An 18141-nucleotide genomic window follows, 5' to 3' on the forward strand; every position below is an offset into this window, starting at 1 on the left:
ATATATATATATATATATATATATATATATATATACAATCATTAATAATTACTAATTAACAAATGCTATAATTATGGTAATTATAGTTAACTAAAACAATTAAGTAAAAAGATAAATGTTAACTGAAATAAAATATTCTTAAAAAACATATTTTATTGCAGCTAAGGCAACATTTTTCATTTTTGCGTAAAGTACTAAACTAAAACTAATATGAAATGTATTTTTATTATTAAAAATGATTAAATATAAAAACTTTACTAAACCAAATTTAAAAACAGAAAATATAAAAATAAAGATTTTCAAACAATCTTTAACAGTATGATACAAAAATAGCATAATATAAATGATAACAAATTAAGTACAAACTGATTTGTTGGCCTGTAAGACATATAACACCTTCAAGACTTCTTAAACTTACAAGACTTTAAGCCATCATTCAAAGTTCATCTTGATAAACCTAGTTAAAACTGACCCTTGTTTTCAGCTGCTCTCTATGAATTATATAAAACGCATTCCGGCATTTCATTTAGAACAATTTAGAGGTTCTCTGTTTATTCTTAAAGCCACATACATGTCTCAACCCCATTTTGATCTCATTAAAGGTCAAGGCCTTCTACTTTAGAGGTCAAACCCAATTTTTCTCTCTTAGGTCACATGCTACTTCCTGTATTAACTTCCATGGTGTTATCTAGTGAAAGGCATTTAGGAGGGACCAGAGTTTATGGTTTTATGACTCTGATCTTCAATCTATAACACACTGACACAGTCAAGCACACTCCCATCTTGGTACGGCGCTCGGATCGGTGCGAAGTCTGTCTGCTGGATTCATAATAGTCTTTTATTGGATTCTGTGTGGATTTGAAAGGCGTTAGTTGAATCATGTCGACTGGGGTTCAGCTGTTGGGGTTTCTGATGTGTTTGGGGGGCTGGCTGCTCACCTTCATGTCGCTGCTGAACGAATCGTGGCGCAGGTCGACGTTTGCGGATGATGCGATCACCTCTCTTTGGTACACTATTAACCTGTGGCAGACGTGTTCCGAGGGAAGCACCGGCGTCAAAAACTGCAAGCCGTTTTTGTCCATGCTTGAACTGCCTGGTAATGCACGCACACACCTCACACACACCAACTAGAATTTGTGTTCTTCATTTGGCTTAGGAAAAATGGTTTTCGGTGATATGAAACATGTCCAGGTCACGTGATACGGCAGTTTCGACATCTCGAAGCTATTTTTCAACTATTTTACAATGAAAAAAATATTGTTTAAAAGCATTTTCATTTAAGCAAATCTTATCGTAACATTTAATGCTTTATTTTTGGTCAAATAAAATGTGTCAGAATTAAAGCCTTAAAAGTATTTTCTGCTCACCAAGGCTGCATTTATTTGATCAAAAATACAGTAAAAATTGTTAAATATTATTACAGTTTAAAACAACTCTTTACTGTGTGAATATATTTCAAAATATAATTTATTCCTGTGATCAAAGCTGAATTTTTTTTGTCACGGAAATCATTCTAATATGCTGCTTTTCTGCTCAAGAAACAGGATTTTTCTGACATTATAAAGGTCTTTACTGTCACTTTTGATCAATTTAATGTGTTCTTGCTAAATAAAAGCGATCATTTCTGACCTTTTTTTTAATGGTAGTGTATTTTAAAATTCAAATTTAAATTGAAAGTTAATGTTTAAAATCAGAATAAATGAAATGCGGTACAAAAAACATTACATAATTCATTTAAATTATTTTTATTTTTATATACAGTATATATGTGTATATATTTTTCCTTTTGCTTTTGAGGTGGAATATGACCTGGACTTAATAAAAAGGTACATCTTTGTTCCTTTTGTAGCCCATCCGCCTTTTTCTTTAACGCGGAAGTAACTGTTTGAGAGAGACTTTCGCTTTATTTTTGTTAGGGAAATGACGAGAAGAAAAACAACTTGCAATAAATGGTAAAACTGTTTTCACTGCAAATCTGTGTGTTCATAATTAAGATAATACATTAATATAATATGGTAAGACACACCAATGCAAATTTTGAGCACCAAAACAGGCTGTTTTGTACAGATAAAAAAATAGCTGGACACATATGAGGCCCAAAAGCCAAACACATAAAATGTACAAATGGCCACGCCATTTCTGCCATTTTTAACTTTTTGAAAAACCTAATCAGTCTCCTCATAGACGGTTAGACCAAAATTGTCTCAGATCATCTTCAGACAATGCTGGCAAAAAGTTCTGAAATTCAAGCTGATTAATGAAACCATTCTCAAATAACACAAACGATTCGAATGCATATGTGACGTCATAATTTTTTTTTTGCCATTTTGAACTTTTTGAAAAAACTACCCTAATCAAACTCCTAGATAATTTATCTAATTTTCACCAAAATTGGCTCAGATAATCTTCAGACCATGCTGGCAAAAAGCTCTGAAATTCAAGCTGATTAGTCAAACTATTCTCAAATAACACAGTTTCGAATGCACTATATGACAGCATTTTCCGTTATGAAAATTTGAAGTTTTTAAAAACCTACTTATCAAACTCCTTCTAGAAAGTTTGTCTGATTTTCACCAAAATTGGCTCAGATCATCTTCAGACCATGCTGGCAAAAAGCTCTGAAATTCAAGCTGATTAGTCAAACCATTCTCAAATAACACAGTTTCGAATGCACTATATGACAGCATTTTCCGTTATGAAAATTTGAAGTTTTTAAAAACCTACTTATCAAACTCCTTCTAGAAAGTTCGTCTGATTTTCACCAAAATCGGCTCAGATCATCTTCAGACCATGCTGGCAAACAGTTCTGAAATTCAAACAGATTAGTGAAACCGTTCTCAAATAATGCACAAACGATTCGAATGCATATGTGACGTCATAAATTTTTTTTTGCCATTTTGAACTTTTTGAAAAAACTACCCTAATCAAACTCCTCCTAGATAATTTATCTAATTTTCACCAAAATTGGCTCAGTTCAAGCTGATTAGTCAAACCATTCTAAAATAACACCCAAATGTTTCGAATGCACTATATGACAGCATTTTCTGTTATGAAAATTTTTCCGCCATTTTGAAGTTTTTAAAAACCTACTTATCAAACTCCTAGAAAGTTTGTCTGATTTTCACCAAAATTGTCTCAGATCATCTTCAGACAATGCTGGCAAAAAGTTCTGAAATTCAAGCTGATTAGTCAAACCATTCTCAAATAACACAAACGATTCGAATGCATATGTGACGTCATAATTTTTTTTTGCCATTTTGAACTTTTTGAAAAAACTACTAATCAAACTCCTCCTAGATAATTTATCTAATTTTCACCAAAATTGGCTCAGATCATCTTCAGACCATGCTGGAAAAAGTTCTGTAATTCAAGCTGATTAGTCAAACCATTCTCAAATAACACAGTTTCGAATGCACTATATGACAGCATTTTCCGTTATGAAAATTTGAAGTTTTTAAAAACCTACTTATCAAACTCCTTCTAGAAAGTTCGTCTGATTTTCACCAAAATTGGCTCAGATCATCTTCAGACCATGCTGGCAAACAGTTCTGAAATTCAAACTGATTAGTGAAACCGTTCTCAAATAACGCACAAACGATTCGAATGCATATGTGACGTCATAAATTTTTTTTGCCATTTTGAACTTTTTGAAAAAACTACCCTAATCAAACTCCTCCTAGATAATTTATCTAATTTTCACCAAAATTGGCTCAGTTCAAGCTGATTAGTCAAACCATTCTAAAATAACACCCAAATGTTTCGAATGCACTATATGACAGCATTTTCTGTTATGAAAATTTTTCCGCCATTTTGAAGTTTTTAAAAACCTACTTATCAAACTCCTTCTAGACAGTTTGTCTGATTTTCACCAAAATTTTCTCAGATCATCTTCAGACCATGCTGGCAAAAAGTTGTGAAATTCAAGCTGATTAGTGAAACCATTCTCAAATAACACAAACGATTTGAATGCATATGTGACGTCATTTTCCATCATAAATTTTTTTTTGCCATTTTGAACTTTATTGAAAAAACTACTAATCAAACTCCTCCTAGATAATTATCTAATTTTCACCAAAATTGGCTCAGATAATCTTCAGACCATGCTGGCAAAAAGCTCTGAAATTCAAGCTGATTAGTCAAACCATTCTAAAATAACACCCAAATGTTTCGAATGCACTTTATGACAGCATTTTCTGTTATGAAAATTTTTCCGCCATTTTGAAGTTTTTAAAAACCTACTTATCAAACTCCTTCTAGACAGTTTGTCTGATTTTCATCAAAATTGGCTCAGATCATCTTCAGACCATGCTGGCAAAAAGTTCTGAAATTCAAGCTGATTAGTGAAACCATTCTCAAATAACACAGTTTCGAATGCACTATATGACAGCATTTTCCGTTATGAAAATTTGAAGTTTTTAAAAACCTACTTATCAAACTCCTTCTAGAAAGTTTGTCTGATTTTCACCAAAATTGGCTCAGATCATCTTCAGACCATGCTGGCAAAAAGTTCTGAAATTCAAACAGATTAGTGAAACCGTTCTCAAATAATGCACAAACAAATTTGACGAAGAGCACTAAAAAAGGGATCTGAGACTGTATCTCCGCAACGGTTTGGCATATTGAGACCAAACTTGGTGTGGGATATAACAAGCATGACCTGAGGCTACCTGCAGTGTTTCGGTGCAGTGCCCCCTAGTGGTCAGGAGATATGAATATATATATAATATATATTTGTCAAAAAGTGCTATATATTTATGAATGCATTACAAGCGCCACCTTCTGGCCAAAAATTATAAAGATATTTCTAAAAATGCTAATAACTTGTAAGGAGACTGATCTTGATAGATTCCTTGGATCATGCTGAGAACATTGCTACCAGTTATGGCATAATTGGCTGAACTCCTCCTAGACTGTTGGTCCGATTTTCACAAAATTTGACTTGGATCATCTTCAGACAATGCTGGCAAACAGTTATGGATTTCGTGTCTATATACGAAATGGTTTTCATTTAATGGATCAATGAATTTGCTGGAAAGATGCCAAACTGCATGTGAGGCTGTATCTCTGCAAAACTTTGACACATTGACCCCGAATTTTGTTTGTGTCCTTGTCACCTCACCCTGACCATGCCACCCACTGGTCAAAATTAATAAACCATTGATTAACAATAGACAATGACACTTTTGATTGCATTAGCCTATTGTAATTACTCCGGCCTCAAAATATCCATTGGGTCATGCCAAGAACATATCAGTTTTTGCCATAATAAACTGAACTTCCTGTCTGGCATTTTTATTTATGTTGAACTCGTCCTAGCCTGTTCATCCGATTTTCATCAAAATTGAGTCAGATCATCTCCAGACTGTGCTGACAAAAAGTTATAGATTTCATGTCGATAGATGAAACCGTATATTGTTATATATATATAAATTGTTAGATATATGCTTGATTTGTAGGGCACGTCCAGGCCTGTCGAGCTCTGATGATAATCGGTCTGGTTCTGGGTTTGCTGGGTGTCATATTGGCCATCATGGGACTCAAGTGCACTAAACTGGGCAGCACATCCGAGGAGTCAAAGGGCAAAGTCAGCCTTACAGCCGGAGTCTTCTTCATCCTGTCAGGTCAGTATGTTATATATGTATAATAACACACTCTGACTGAATGATTGAACATATTCATGCTCACATTTACCTTTTCTGCTGTCAGGTCTGTGTGTTATGATTGCTGTGTCTTGGTACGCCGCTCAAGTCGTTCAGGAGTTTTACGATCCTCGCTACTTAGGAACAAAGTGAGTAAAAGACAAAATGACAGATATAACCCTGTAAAGCCTGTTAGTTAAAAAAAAGTTTATTGAAACTTCAGACAAAATATAAAAAAGGGTGTGCGTATGTGTTTTTGTTAATCATCATAATTAATCCATCAGGCTTTTATGGCTCATAGAATCGATATAGTGATAATATGTAGTAAAAATAACTCAAAATGCTGATGCTTGAAATGTAAATCATTGAGATCCTCATAGTAGATACTGACATAAAATGATTTAAATATCAGTGGTCACTCTATATTTGCAATAATATGTTTTAGAAAGATGAGATCCAAATGATCCAAACATAAAATGCAATGCAATCCAAAACGTTCTTCAAAAGATGTGAGGTGTTTTAGAGGCTTGGGAAGATCATTCCTTCACTGAGGAAGATTGAAAGTAAAGCTTCTGGAAATAAATACATTGATATGAAATAGAAATGTTTATTATAAAAGTCTTTACTGTCGCTTTTGATCAATTTCATGTGTTCTTTCTAAATAATAGTGATAATTAATGGTAGTGTATTTTAAAATTAAAAGAAAAATTTAAATTATTATTTAAAATCTACTGTGACATATGCATACTTAATTCATTTAAAAAACAAATGTAAAACAAAGTTACATCGAGTATATATGTATATGGATCAAAGACGAACAAGGGTTTAAGCGTAAAACAAGTGTAATACTACTTTAAATTGTTGTTGTTTTTCCAAAAAATATGAAAGTTTTCCATTTAATTTAATTGAATTGTATTGTATTTTATACAATTATAAATAAATAAATAAATATCATAAATTTTCCCCTAATTTACAGAAGACACCCACTAAAATGTCATTCAGTGTATATTTCCAACAAAAATATTAAAAGATAAATTACTTTCACCCCAAATACTAATTAGTTGTAATTCTACATTTTTTAAATTTGCCACTAATCCTAGGTTTTTCCCATTTGTCATTAAAAAAATGTATTCATTTAAAACAATAAAATGTAATATGCTCACCTATTCTTTTATATATTTTAATATGTACAAGTCAGAATAAGCATGTTGTTTGTTGTTAGAATTTTCACATAAATATTGTTACACTGAATGACAATGTAACATTATTTCAACCAAATTTAGAAATTTTATTCTCCAAAAAAGTATTTGAAACCTTAAAAGTAGACACTTTACTTACATTTAATGTGATTCTATGGACAGAAAATCACTTTTGTAAATTTCTATTGACATGGACATCTTAACGTCTTTGATCCATATATACTTTTCCTTTTGCTTTTGCGGTGTAAAAACCTGGACCTAATAAAAAAAGGTTCCTTCAAAGATTCTGATGATCAGATTTGAGACGTACTGATTTTTTTTTTTTTTTTCTTCAATGGAGAATCAGGTAAAGTCCAGTAAGTGTTCATCTGGAAATATTACTCAAGTTATTCTGATGTTTACCTAAGGCGAGTCACTGCAGGTGAATAGGGTAAAAAAAATTAACTAATAGTTATCACCTTACTTACCCAGTTGATTGATTACTTTTTTTGAACTACAAGTTTTCTAAAATCTTAGGTTTAAATATGCAAATGATCCATTATTTAATGAAATATGCACTAATTTGCATACATTTCTAGTACTAAGATCTTAACACTGGATGAAGTCAGTTTCAAAATTCTTGTTTAATTTTTTGGACATATTAGAGTCAACTGTTTTTACAGAGGGGATTTTGAGTATCTCATATTGTCACAACTTAGAACAGAAAGAAAATACAACATAAAATCAAGCAAATTACCTCTGTAAAAACCTTCAGAATATAAACAGGAATAAAAATGTAAAGTTTGGTGTGTGTAAGTGCTACCAAAGTGGAGATTTATGGCTCAGTGTAGGAGAACAAACTCATTTTAAGAAAACTGCCTTTAAAAATATAGATTGTAATTGAAATCTATTGACACAAATAGATAAAGTGCTATCAAAGAAACACTTAACAGTGTCTTTTAGGTGTTTTCTTTCCACTAGTCTGGAAAAAAAGCCACCAAAAAGCCCAAAATCTCAAACTTGACAGGTGCATGAAAAACCTGTTTTTGCCTGCAGTGTCTCAGTCAGGGTTTGACAATGAAAAGACACGAAGCGAAGGTTGACTTTTGTACAACTACACTAAAAGACCTTTGACTTGATAAGAAACTCTAAACTATCAGTCAGGTGACAGAAGACTTAAGTTTTGATCATTTCGAAACCTTAGATGAATATGATTCAGGTTCTATAGGATTAAAACACACTTTCAGTATGATGTATATATCATTATAAATGACTAAACACGCTCAAATGCTTCTGTTTTAGGTATGAACTGGGCGTCGGGCTTTATCTGGGATGGGCAGCTGGAGCTCTGGCTATTCTGGGTGGAGGAATCCTCTGCACCTCCTTCAAGAGTTCAAAACCTCCAAAAACACGGTGAATGTCTTTCTAGAGAGGGATAACAGCTCTAAATCTCATCTGTGCCAAACACAAGTCGTGACTTTCTTTGTTCTCTCTCTCAGTGGTCCAAACTACAACTACACCGCTTCACAGCCGCAGAAGATCTACAAATCACCGCCGTCAGAAAACAGCGCCTCCAAAGCTTACGTCTGAGTGTCTCATTTTGGCTTTTCGTTTTTCAGGTTTTTTTTACATGGATGTGTATTTTTTTAGTACTTGCATTTTAGAAGTCAACGAATTGAGCTGATTTAATTGACTTTGCATGATTCATCAGTGTTGATTTCATAATGATCTTGCATTAAAATGCATAACTTTCTCAGCTTATTTGGAAAGGATTCAGTTTTCATGTTTAAAGGTGGGATCTGGATTATTGAAAACCCACTGCAAACTATTCAGCTTTGAATCAATTCTGATATGAAACACTCACTTTACACATGGGCTATTACAGTGAACTAAAACCAAAACCTTTTGCTACTTGGAATAAAATACTTTAACTGAAATGAAAACATAATTAATGACAAAATGACAAAAACACACAACAAAATGATTTTTCTTTTCTTTAAATATCACGTTTCGTGTTGACTTTAATACTTTTGTCATGCTTATATGAATAATTTTAGTTTGTTATATAAATGTTACATTGTCTGTTTTGGTGTTTTGAAAAGCTCGTTGTTTTCTAAAATTGCTAGTAGTCATTGTTTCTGTGAATAAAACAATTCTATGAAGTTTTGCAGTTGTGCAACAGTTTTATTAAGTGTTTGACTGCAGTCATAAGTTTTTATTTTTTGTTTTCAGTTATATTAGGGATTGAAGTCTTTTATTGAAAATAGTGTGTAACTTTTAGTGTGTTCTGATTCTGAACTTAAGACATGGTTGATATCTGTTAAAAATTGACTGGCTCTTTAACTGAAATATACTTCTCTGGATTATACTCTTATATTTCATTAATTGTTTTTAAGTATCTTAAAAACTAAATTATTCCTATAACTGACACAATGGTATTGTTTATGATACAGGTTTATTAGAGGTTGACAATTAAAATAAAATTCTTACTATATTTGGAAAATTTTACATACACAAAGTAAAATATATGTTAATTGCACTACAGTCAAACGTTTTTGAACAGTAAAATTTTTAATGTTTCTGCTCACCAAGCCTGTATTTATTTGATCCAAAATTTGTTAAATATTTTTACTATTTAAAATAACTTTTTATATTTAAATATATTTTGAAATCGAATTAATTCCTGTGATTTCAAAGCTGATTTTTAGCATCATTATTTCAGTCACATGATCCTTCAGAAATCATTCTAACTAATTATTATTATTAAGTTTAAAACAGCTAAGTAGAATTTTTTCAGGTTTTATCTGAAATAGAAATCTTTTGTAACATTATAAATGTCTTTATCATCACTCTTGATCAATTTAAAGCACCCTTGCTTATAAAAATATTAATTTCTAGAATTTATTTAAAACAAAAAGTATACTGACTCCAAGCTTTTGAATGGTATAGTGTATAATGTTACAAAAGCTTTGTATTTCAGATAAATGCTGAGGTTTGGATCTTTCTATTTATTAAAGAATCCTAAAAAAAAGGTACTTATACTTAAAAAGGTACAACTGTTTAATAATAATCAGAAATGTTTCAGCAAATCAGTATATTAGAATAATTTCTGAAGGATCATGTGACACTAAAGACAGGAGTAAAGATGCTGAAAATTCAGCTTTGATCACAGAAATAAATTACATTTTAGATTATATTCAAATAGAAAGCAGTTATATTAAATAGTAAAAATATTTCGCATTTTTACAGCTTTTGCTGTATTTTGGATCAAATAAAGGCAGGCTTGGTGAGCAGAAAAATACTTCTTTAAAAAAAACATTACTGTTCAGAAACTTTTGACTGGTAGTGTAGATTGTTTTCAGTGTTTTTCCAAATACTTTATGTAACTCTTTATGTTTCGTAATTGTATTTCCCTGTTGAAAACGCAATAGTAAATCTTTAAAGCTTAAAATGTCCATATTTTATCATGGTTACCCTCTTTATTTTGCGTATTTGTTCTCTTCATTTTTATTTTTGATACTCACGGGTCATGAAGGCTTCAAATAAAGTTTGTTTTTTTGAAGGGAGAACGTGGGAAGCACGCGGTCGCAACGTAGAACTCCCGCGACGCAGCAGCAGGAAACATACGTCTGTTGAGCCAAAATGGCGTCTGTGATCCTTCAGTCTGGAGTGGGTTAGCATGAAACCTGTCCGATTAAACCTCTTATGACACGGTTCGGCTCTTATTACTCGGATTAATCATTTTTTATCATTAAGAAGAGTCCCTCTTAACAAGCGAAGACGAGTTTAGATGCTGTGAGGTAAAGTAAACCTGCTGTTTTTTGAAAGTGAAAGTCAAGTGCAGCGATTAGCCGGTGCAGATCTGATAAATCGCATCGAAATAGCTAAAAACCACAACAACAACAGATTGTTTGTTAACAATGGCACTGTTTATAGTCAGATTACACCTTGTAGTGTTTATTTAGCGTGTACTTGTAAGTAGCTGTCACAAACGAGCTACTGTTTATCAGGTTTTGTCGCCGATTTATTACTTAACGTTATATTTTAAACTTAACATGTTTGAAACATATTTTGTATGTCATCTGTCTAAAATGTCTTTAGCACACACGTGATCAACATCATGGCAAGTTTATTTCCATTCTGCAGCTGGAATGACTTGGCAGATCTCATCTGAATGATATAAACCCTGTGTTATTGATTATTATTGATTGACAGTGATATCTGATCAACCAAGTGTGGTAAATGCATTCTGCTTTGCAGGCAGATCATTAATAGAAATGTGCATAACATAAACAAAGATGTCATTTATAACACTATGAATGTGCATTAATGCTCTGTCAAGTGTTAATGCAACTAATTAGCTTTTTCACATTGTTTAGAGTAATTATCTATCATCAGTGTGTTTATTCCAGTTCAGAAATTACATTTTCTTGTGTTTGGTCTTGAGTCACTTCCTCCTGTGTTGAGAAGAGATGTTCCTCTTTTCTCCGAGGACTGAACGTGCCCTGAATTAAGAAACACTCTACTCCTGGTTAATTGTATTTGCTTTAGGAAACTGGTTCACTGCAATATTAACCGTGTCAATCGTGTGTGTGTGTGTGTGTGTGTGTGTGTGTGTGTGTGTGTGTGTGTGTATGCAGGAGGAGATGGCGGGACGTGGAGTCGAGTGTTTGTGGAAACGTCACGTTGTTGAACAGCTGAAGCAGAGAGACCGAGTTCAGCGTCAGGCCTTTGAGGAGATCATACACCAGTGTAAGACACACACACACAAATAAATAAATAAATAAATATATAGTGGTTTGTTTATTTTTATTTATTTTATTGTTTATTTAGTCCGTTAGGTATTGTGAGCTGGAATTTATTATTATTATTATTATTATTATTATTATCACCACACTTTCATTTACATTTAGACATTTAGCAGACACTTCTATCCAAAGCGACTTACAAAATAGGACAATGGAAGCTATCAAAAACAACAAAAGAGCAATAACATATAAGTGCTATGACAAGACAAGTTAGCCTAACTTATCAAGGTTTTTATTATTATATAATAAATAAAAAGACAATAGATAGAATAAAAAAGAAAAAGCAAGCTAGTGTTAGAGGCCTAGAAGTTAAAGAGTTACTTTTTTCTCCTGTCCCCATGTTGAGAGAAATTGTGAGTAAGGTGTTACTTTAGTTCTAGAATAAATCTGAACATGCATTTATTCATCTCACTCACTATAAAAACAGAGACAGTATTCCTCAAAATTAGTAAAAACAGTGAAATTCAATGCAAACCTGCAATAATTAAATATGTGACCCTGGACCGCAAAACCGGTCATAAGGTTAAATTTTACAAAACTGAGATGTATACATCATATGGAAGCTCAATAAATAAGCTTTCTATTGATGTATGGTTTGTTAGGATAGGACAATATTTGGCCGAGATACATCTATTTGAAAATCTGGAGTCTAAGGGTGCAAAAAATCAAAATACTGAGAAAATCACCTTTAAAGTTGTCCAAATTAAGTTCTTAACAATGCATATTACTAATCAAAAATTACATTTTGATATATTTATAGTAGGAATTTTACAAAAAATCTTCATGGAACATGATCTTTACTTAATTTCCTAATGATTTTTGACATAAAAGAAAAATCTATAATTTTGACCCATACATTGTATTTTTGGCTATTGCTGCAAATATACCCCAGCGACTTAAGACTGGTTTTGTGGTCCAGGGTCACATATGCTAAATAATACAAACATCCTTTATGTATTTAATCCCATTTTATTAACCGATGTCTTTGCTGCCAACCTTCGATGATCCAGTTCATCCATACTAATAAGCAAAAATGACTCAAGATAATCTAACATTTGTTTTCCTTTTTTTTAATGCTGAAGAGTTGACATTTTTTCTTCTGCGGTCTACTGTACAGACGTCAATTTACTTTTTTAAAGCCTGAGGCTTTTGGTGTGAAGAGGCTTTTACATTTGCCAAAACAGAACTTTTTATATTAAAAACAAACAAGTAAGCCCTGCCCAGATTTAAAAAGTAATGCAAAAGTAACGTAACGCATTACTTTCCATAAAAATGTAACTAAGTAACGCAGTAAGTTACTCTTTTACTCTTTTTGTATGCATTACTTTTAAAAGTAACTTCCCCAACATTTAATAAAATATAGCAAAGATGTAACAATATCCAAATCTCACGATACAATGATATTAAAAAAATAAAATTTATTTATAAAAAAAAAAGACACAAGGAATTGGAAAAATTCAAAATATTGTGCATTTAAAAGTTAAATTATTCTATCTAATGCACTTTGGAAGGTTGAAAATTAAGAGCTTCAAACCATGTTCCAAACGAAGAAAACTTAAGTCAGAAAACAGTCAGTGAATTGACTTGTACCTGAAGTTTAAAAGACTTAACCCTCTTTTTATTTGTGATATACTGTCTAATTTGTATTGTGAGTTTATATTACGCAATTGCGACTTTATTTCTCAGAATTGCGAGTTTATATTACGCAATTGCGACGTTATTTCTCAGAATTGCGAGTTTATATTACGCAATTGCGACGTTATTTCTCAGAATTGCGAGTTTATATTACGCAATTGCGACGTTATTTCTCAGAATTGCGAGTTTATATTACGCAATTGCGACGTTATTTCTCAGAATTGCGAGTTTATATTACGCAATTGCGACGCTATTTCTCAGAATTGCGAGTTTATATTACGCAATTGCGACGTTATTTCTCAGAATTGCGAGTTTATATTACGCAATTGCGACGTTATTTCTCAGAATTGCGAGTTTATATTACGCAATTGCGACGTTATTTCTCAGAATTGCGAGTTTATATTACGCAATTGCGACGTTATTTCTCAGAATTGCGAGTTTATATTACGCAATTGCGACGTTATTTCTCAGAATTGCGAGTTTATATTACGCAATTGCGACGTTATTTCTCAGAATTGCGAGTTTATATTACGCAATTGCGACGCTATTTCTCAGAATTGCGAGTTTATATTACGCAATTGCGACGTTATTTCTCAGAATTGCGAGTTTATATTACACAATTGCGACGTTATTTCTCAGAATTGCGAGTTTATATTACGCAATTGCGATGTTATTTCTCAGAATTGCGAGTTTATATTACGCAATTGCGACGTTATTTCTCAGAATTGCGAGTTTATATTACGCAATTGCGACGCTATTTCTCAGAATTGCGAGTTTATATTACGCAATTGCGACGCTATTTCTCAGAATTGCGAGTTTATATTACGCAATTGCGACTTTATTTCTCAGAATTGCGAGTTTATATTACGCAATTGCGATGCTATTTCTCAGAATTGCGAGTTTATATTACGCAATTGCGACGTTATTTCTCAGAATTGCGATTTTATATTACGCAATTGCGACGTTATTTCTCAGAATTGCGAGTTTATATTACGCAATTGCGACGTTATTTCTCAGAATTGCGATTTTATATTACGCAATTGCGACGTTATTTCTCAGAATTGCGATTTTATATTACGCAATTGCGACGTTATTTCTCGGAATTGCGAGTTTATATTACGCAATTGCGACGTTATTTCTCGGAATTGCGAGTTTATATTACACAATTGCGACGTTATTTCTCAGAATTGCGAGTTTATATTACGCAATTGCGACGTTATTTCTCGGAATTGCGAGTTTATATTACACAATTGCGACGTTATTTCTCAGAATTGCGATTTTATATTACGCAATTGCGACGTTATTTCTCAGAATTGCGATTTTATATTACGCAATTGCGACGTTATTTCTCGGAATTGCGAGTTTATATTACGCAATTGCGACGTTATTTCTCGGAATTGCGAGTTTATATTACACAATTGCGACGTTATTTCTCAGAATTGCGAGTTTATATTACGCAATTGCGACGTTATTTCTCGGAATTGCGAGTTTATATTACGCAATTGCGACGTTATTTCTCGGAATTGCGAGTTTATATTACGCAATTGCGACGTTATTTCTCAGAATTGCGAGTTTATATTACGCAATTGCGACGTTATTTCTCAGGATTGCGAGGTTTATATTACGCAATTGCGACGTTATTTCTCAGGATTGCGAGTTTATATTACGCAATTGCGACGTTATTTCTCAGAATTGCGAGTTTATATTACGCAATTGCGACGTTATTTCTCAGAATTGCGAGTTTATATTACGCAATTGCGACGTTATTTCTCAGGATTGCGAGTTTATATTACGCAATTGCGACGTTATTTCTCAGGATTGCGAGTTTATATTACGCAATTGCGACGTTATTTCTCAGAATTGCGAGTTTATATTACGCAATTGCGACGCTAATTCTCAGAATTGCGAGTTTATATTACGCAATCGCGACGCTAATTCTCAGAATTGCGAGTTTATATTACGCAATCGCGACGTTATTTCTCAGAATTGCGAGTTTATATTACGCAATCGCGACGTTATTTCTCAGAATTGCGAGTTTATATTACGCAATCGCGACGTTATTTCTCAGAATTGCGAGTTTATATTACGCAATTGCGACGTTATTTCTCAGAATTGCGAGTTTATATTACACAATTGCGACTTTATTTCTCAGAATTGTGAGTTGATATCATGCAATTCTGACCTTATAACTCACAATAGTGAGTTTATATCTCACAATTTTGAGAAAAAAATAAGAATTGTGAGATAACAAGTCGCAATAACCTTTTTATTTTATTTTCTTTTAGTGGTGGAAACAGGCTTCCATAATATATTGTGAAACAACTGCACAGTAAAATAAATGAAAATTATTATTTAATAGGTATATTATTTTTGCTTCGATCTACAGTAGGGAAATTACAATACTTATTCCTCATTTCTACACTTGAAAGAGCTCTTTTTAATTTGCACTGCAGTAATGTTACCCATATAAACCAGTAGCTGTCAGCAATTCATACTGCAATTTTAAGCTTTAACTTTGATGGAAACAGCAGGAGAGCTTTTATTTTGAAGGAAAACTCCAGATTCAGTGAAAACAGGTTCACAAAAATTAGTCTTAGTACTAATTCAGTAAAACGCTGTAATGAAAATAAAGCGTAACTGGTGGTTGTTGCGTTCCCAAACGCACTCCCAAATCACAGCACATGCAATAAATGAGTTCATTGCATTCATTCACAGTGAACTGATCCATTCTGAGCCGCTGAAAACATTGAAAGTGCATGCTTCGCTTAGCCTTTGAAACACACAGCGAAAACTGACTTAATGTAAGGATTAAGCCATATTGTGCTTTCAGTTTTAGTTTGTTTGACAGATGCATTATGTCAAAGCATAATGGCCCACAACTTTACGCAAATTTAAAGACCTTTTATATTAGAATAAGATGTTTAAATTAGGGCCGGGACTTTAACGCGTTAATTTAGATTAATTAATTACACAAAAATAACGCGTTAATTTTTTTTTAACGCATTTTAATCACACTTAATTTTGCACCGCGGAACGTTTCTCACTGGATGAGTTTCAGCGGACCGATTATACTGAAGCACCAACTAGCGTTCAGACAAAGGAATGCGCATATCACCGCAGCACATCGAGCCTCAAGTATCACCTCAATGCTTTTACAGAAGGTCTACCTACCTATAGGGTACCTGAATTTCTGAAATGTAGGCTATATTTCTAAATATCCCAGTGTTTCCCCTACCATTATCTTAGGGGGGCGCGTTTACAATGTCTCCTCCAAGAAAACACGGACTGGATCGCGGACTCCATTCATAAAAACCGAATTTACTATAGTGCGGAATGCCACGTAAATTCGTCGATTTTTGGATTGATAAATCAAAAGTTCGTCTGTCACTTAATTCAAATCGCGATATGGACTAGTGTCTGTGAAAACTGAAATGCAAAAAGACCGTTTTAATATGAATCCGATATGTTCCGTTTGCCTCTGTGTGTTAGAATGGCAGAGACGCTTTTTTTTACTGCACGCGTGATGCTCCCGTTAATTTTTGGCATTTGCATCTCACATGAACAGATAGACTCAATCTCCAAAGCTACTGTCAGTGTCACTTTTACCGTTTCATTTGAGAAAACTAGCATCATATCATACTTTACACACAGAAACTTCACGGCAACCTGTCAAAATAAAAGTACGGTTTAACATGAAACAGAACAATATTCCTATTTAAATAATTGATAAAAAACAATATATATGATAAATAAAACAACATGATTAACCACTTAATTGTACTACGATTATTATTTAAATGTTAAATTATTATTATTTATTGATTTTAACAGCAAACCTCTGTTTGTTTGCCAAAAATTAAAAAGGTTTATTTTTCATTTGATTAAAAATAAATAAATGTTTATGCTTTCATTTGATTATGAGAAAAAATAAAACACAAGAATTTCTTTAAAAAAAAAAAAAGCAAAAGATTTTAAAGCCCTATTGTTCAAAATGTTAAAATAGAGAGTTTTGGATTTATTTTTTCACTGAAATAAATGTTTTCGTTATTACACAAAGTAGGGTAAAGTACCGAGAAAAAAAAGTATGGAAACCTAGGGGAAACACTGTATATCCTATTGCTACACTTAATGGCAATATTGCACTGGTCTGTTGGACTTGGTTGAACAAAAATAAACAATATTTTGTTGCTTAAGTTTATGTATTCAGTCATTATTCAATGGTATACTAAAAATCCATATGAAAAAAACTTACTTCTCACTGTTCTCAGGTCAAATATTTATATGCGATTAAAATGCGATTAATTTCGATTAATTAATTACAAAGCCTCTAATTAATTAGATTAATTTTTTTAATCGAGTCCCGGCCCTAGTTTAAATTTATTTTAAAAACTACATTTTTTGCCCGGAAGACCTATCATTTCATATCGTCATGTGACCACGATAAAATTGAGATTATATTGTTAATATTGTTACATCTCTATAATATAGTGTCGTCATCTTTTTTACTTTATTTTCCTGTTGGAAAGCATTTCAATCCACAATTTCTCTGTTTCTCTTTGTCTCCAGATAACCGGTTATTAGAGAAGTCTGATCTTCAGGTTGTTTTTTCTGAGCGTCTCCAGACCGATAAATATGAGCAACAGAACAGACATGACCTCAGGTGCTCATAGGAAAACTTTCTTCATCAATTCTTATAAACACCACATAATCTAGAGCTCTGTGTCTGAAATATTGAGTTTATTGACATCTTTTGTAATGCATAGTAACATTAAGAAAGGAAAATAATGTGTACAGAGTAAAACATTCTCATCAAGAAGAAACCAAGTATGAATTATTGCATTATGAATACAATAAAAAGTTATAATCAGTATGTATTTGTAT

General features: G+C 32.7%; 2 protein-coding genes across 2 annotated transcripts in view; both read left to right on the plus strand.

Annotated features, from left to right (window-relative positions):
* Positions 1 to 771: 771 nt before the first annotated feature.
* Positions 772 to 8494, plus strand: LOC141315903 (claudin-10-like). The gene is made up of 5 exons (XM_073832742.1): positions 772 to 1096; positions 5457 to 5621; positions 5707 to 5788; positions 8120 to 8230; positions 8317 to 8494. Exons 1-5 carry the CDS (start codon positions 880 to 882, stop codon positions 8405 to 8407), a joined length of 666 nt encoding a protein of 221 aa, XP_073688843.1. The 5' UTR covers positions 772 to 879; the 3' UTR covers positions 8408 to 8494.
* A 2101-nt stretch (positions 8495 to 10595) lies between these two features.
* Positions 10596 to 18141, plus strand: part of LOC141315902 (autophagy-related protein 16-like) — a 31531-nt gene continuing 23985 nt past the window's right edge. Inside the window, exons 1-3 of the mRNA XM_073832741.1 lie at positions 10596 to 10617; positions 11458 to 11569; positions 17827 to 17920. Coding sequence (XP_073688842.1) covers positions 11464 to 11569; positions 17827 to 17920 — 200 coding nt within the window. The 5' untranslated portion in view covers positions 10596 to 10617; positions 11458 to 11463. The remainder of the gene's footprint in view (positions 10618 to 11457; positions 11570 to 17826; positions 17921 to 18141) is intronic.

This window comes from Garra rufa, unplaced genomic scaffold (assembly GCF_049309525.1).
Source record: "Garra rufa unplaced genomic scaffold, GarRuf1.0 hap1_unplaced_049, whole genome shotgun sequence".
Lineage (NCBI taxonomy): Eukaryota > Metazoa > Chordata > Actinopteri > Cypriniformes > Cyprinidae > Garra > Garra rufa.

Excerpts from the sequence above, each read along its gene's own strand:
- LOC141315903 (XM_073832742.1), top strand. The coding sequence starts at position 880 with ATGTCGACTGGGGTTCAGCTGTTGGGGTTTCTGATGTGTTTGGGGGGC. Across the intron at positions 1,097-5,456 it reads GTCCATGCTTGAACTGCCTG|GGCACGTCCAGGCCTGTCGA; the intron begins GTAATGCACGCA and ends CTTGATTTGTAG. Across the intron at positions 5,789-8,119 it reads CCTCGCTACTTAGGAACAAA|GTATGAACTGGGCGTCGGGC; the intron begins GTGAGTAAAAGA and ends CTTCTGTTTTAG.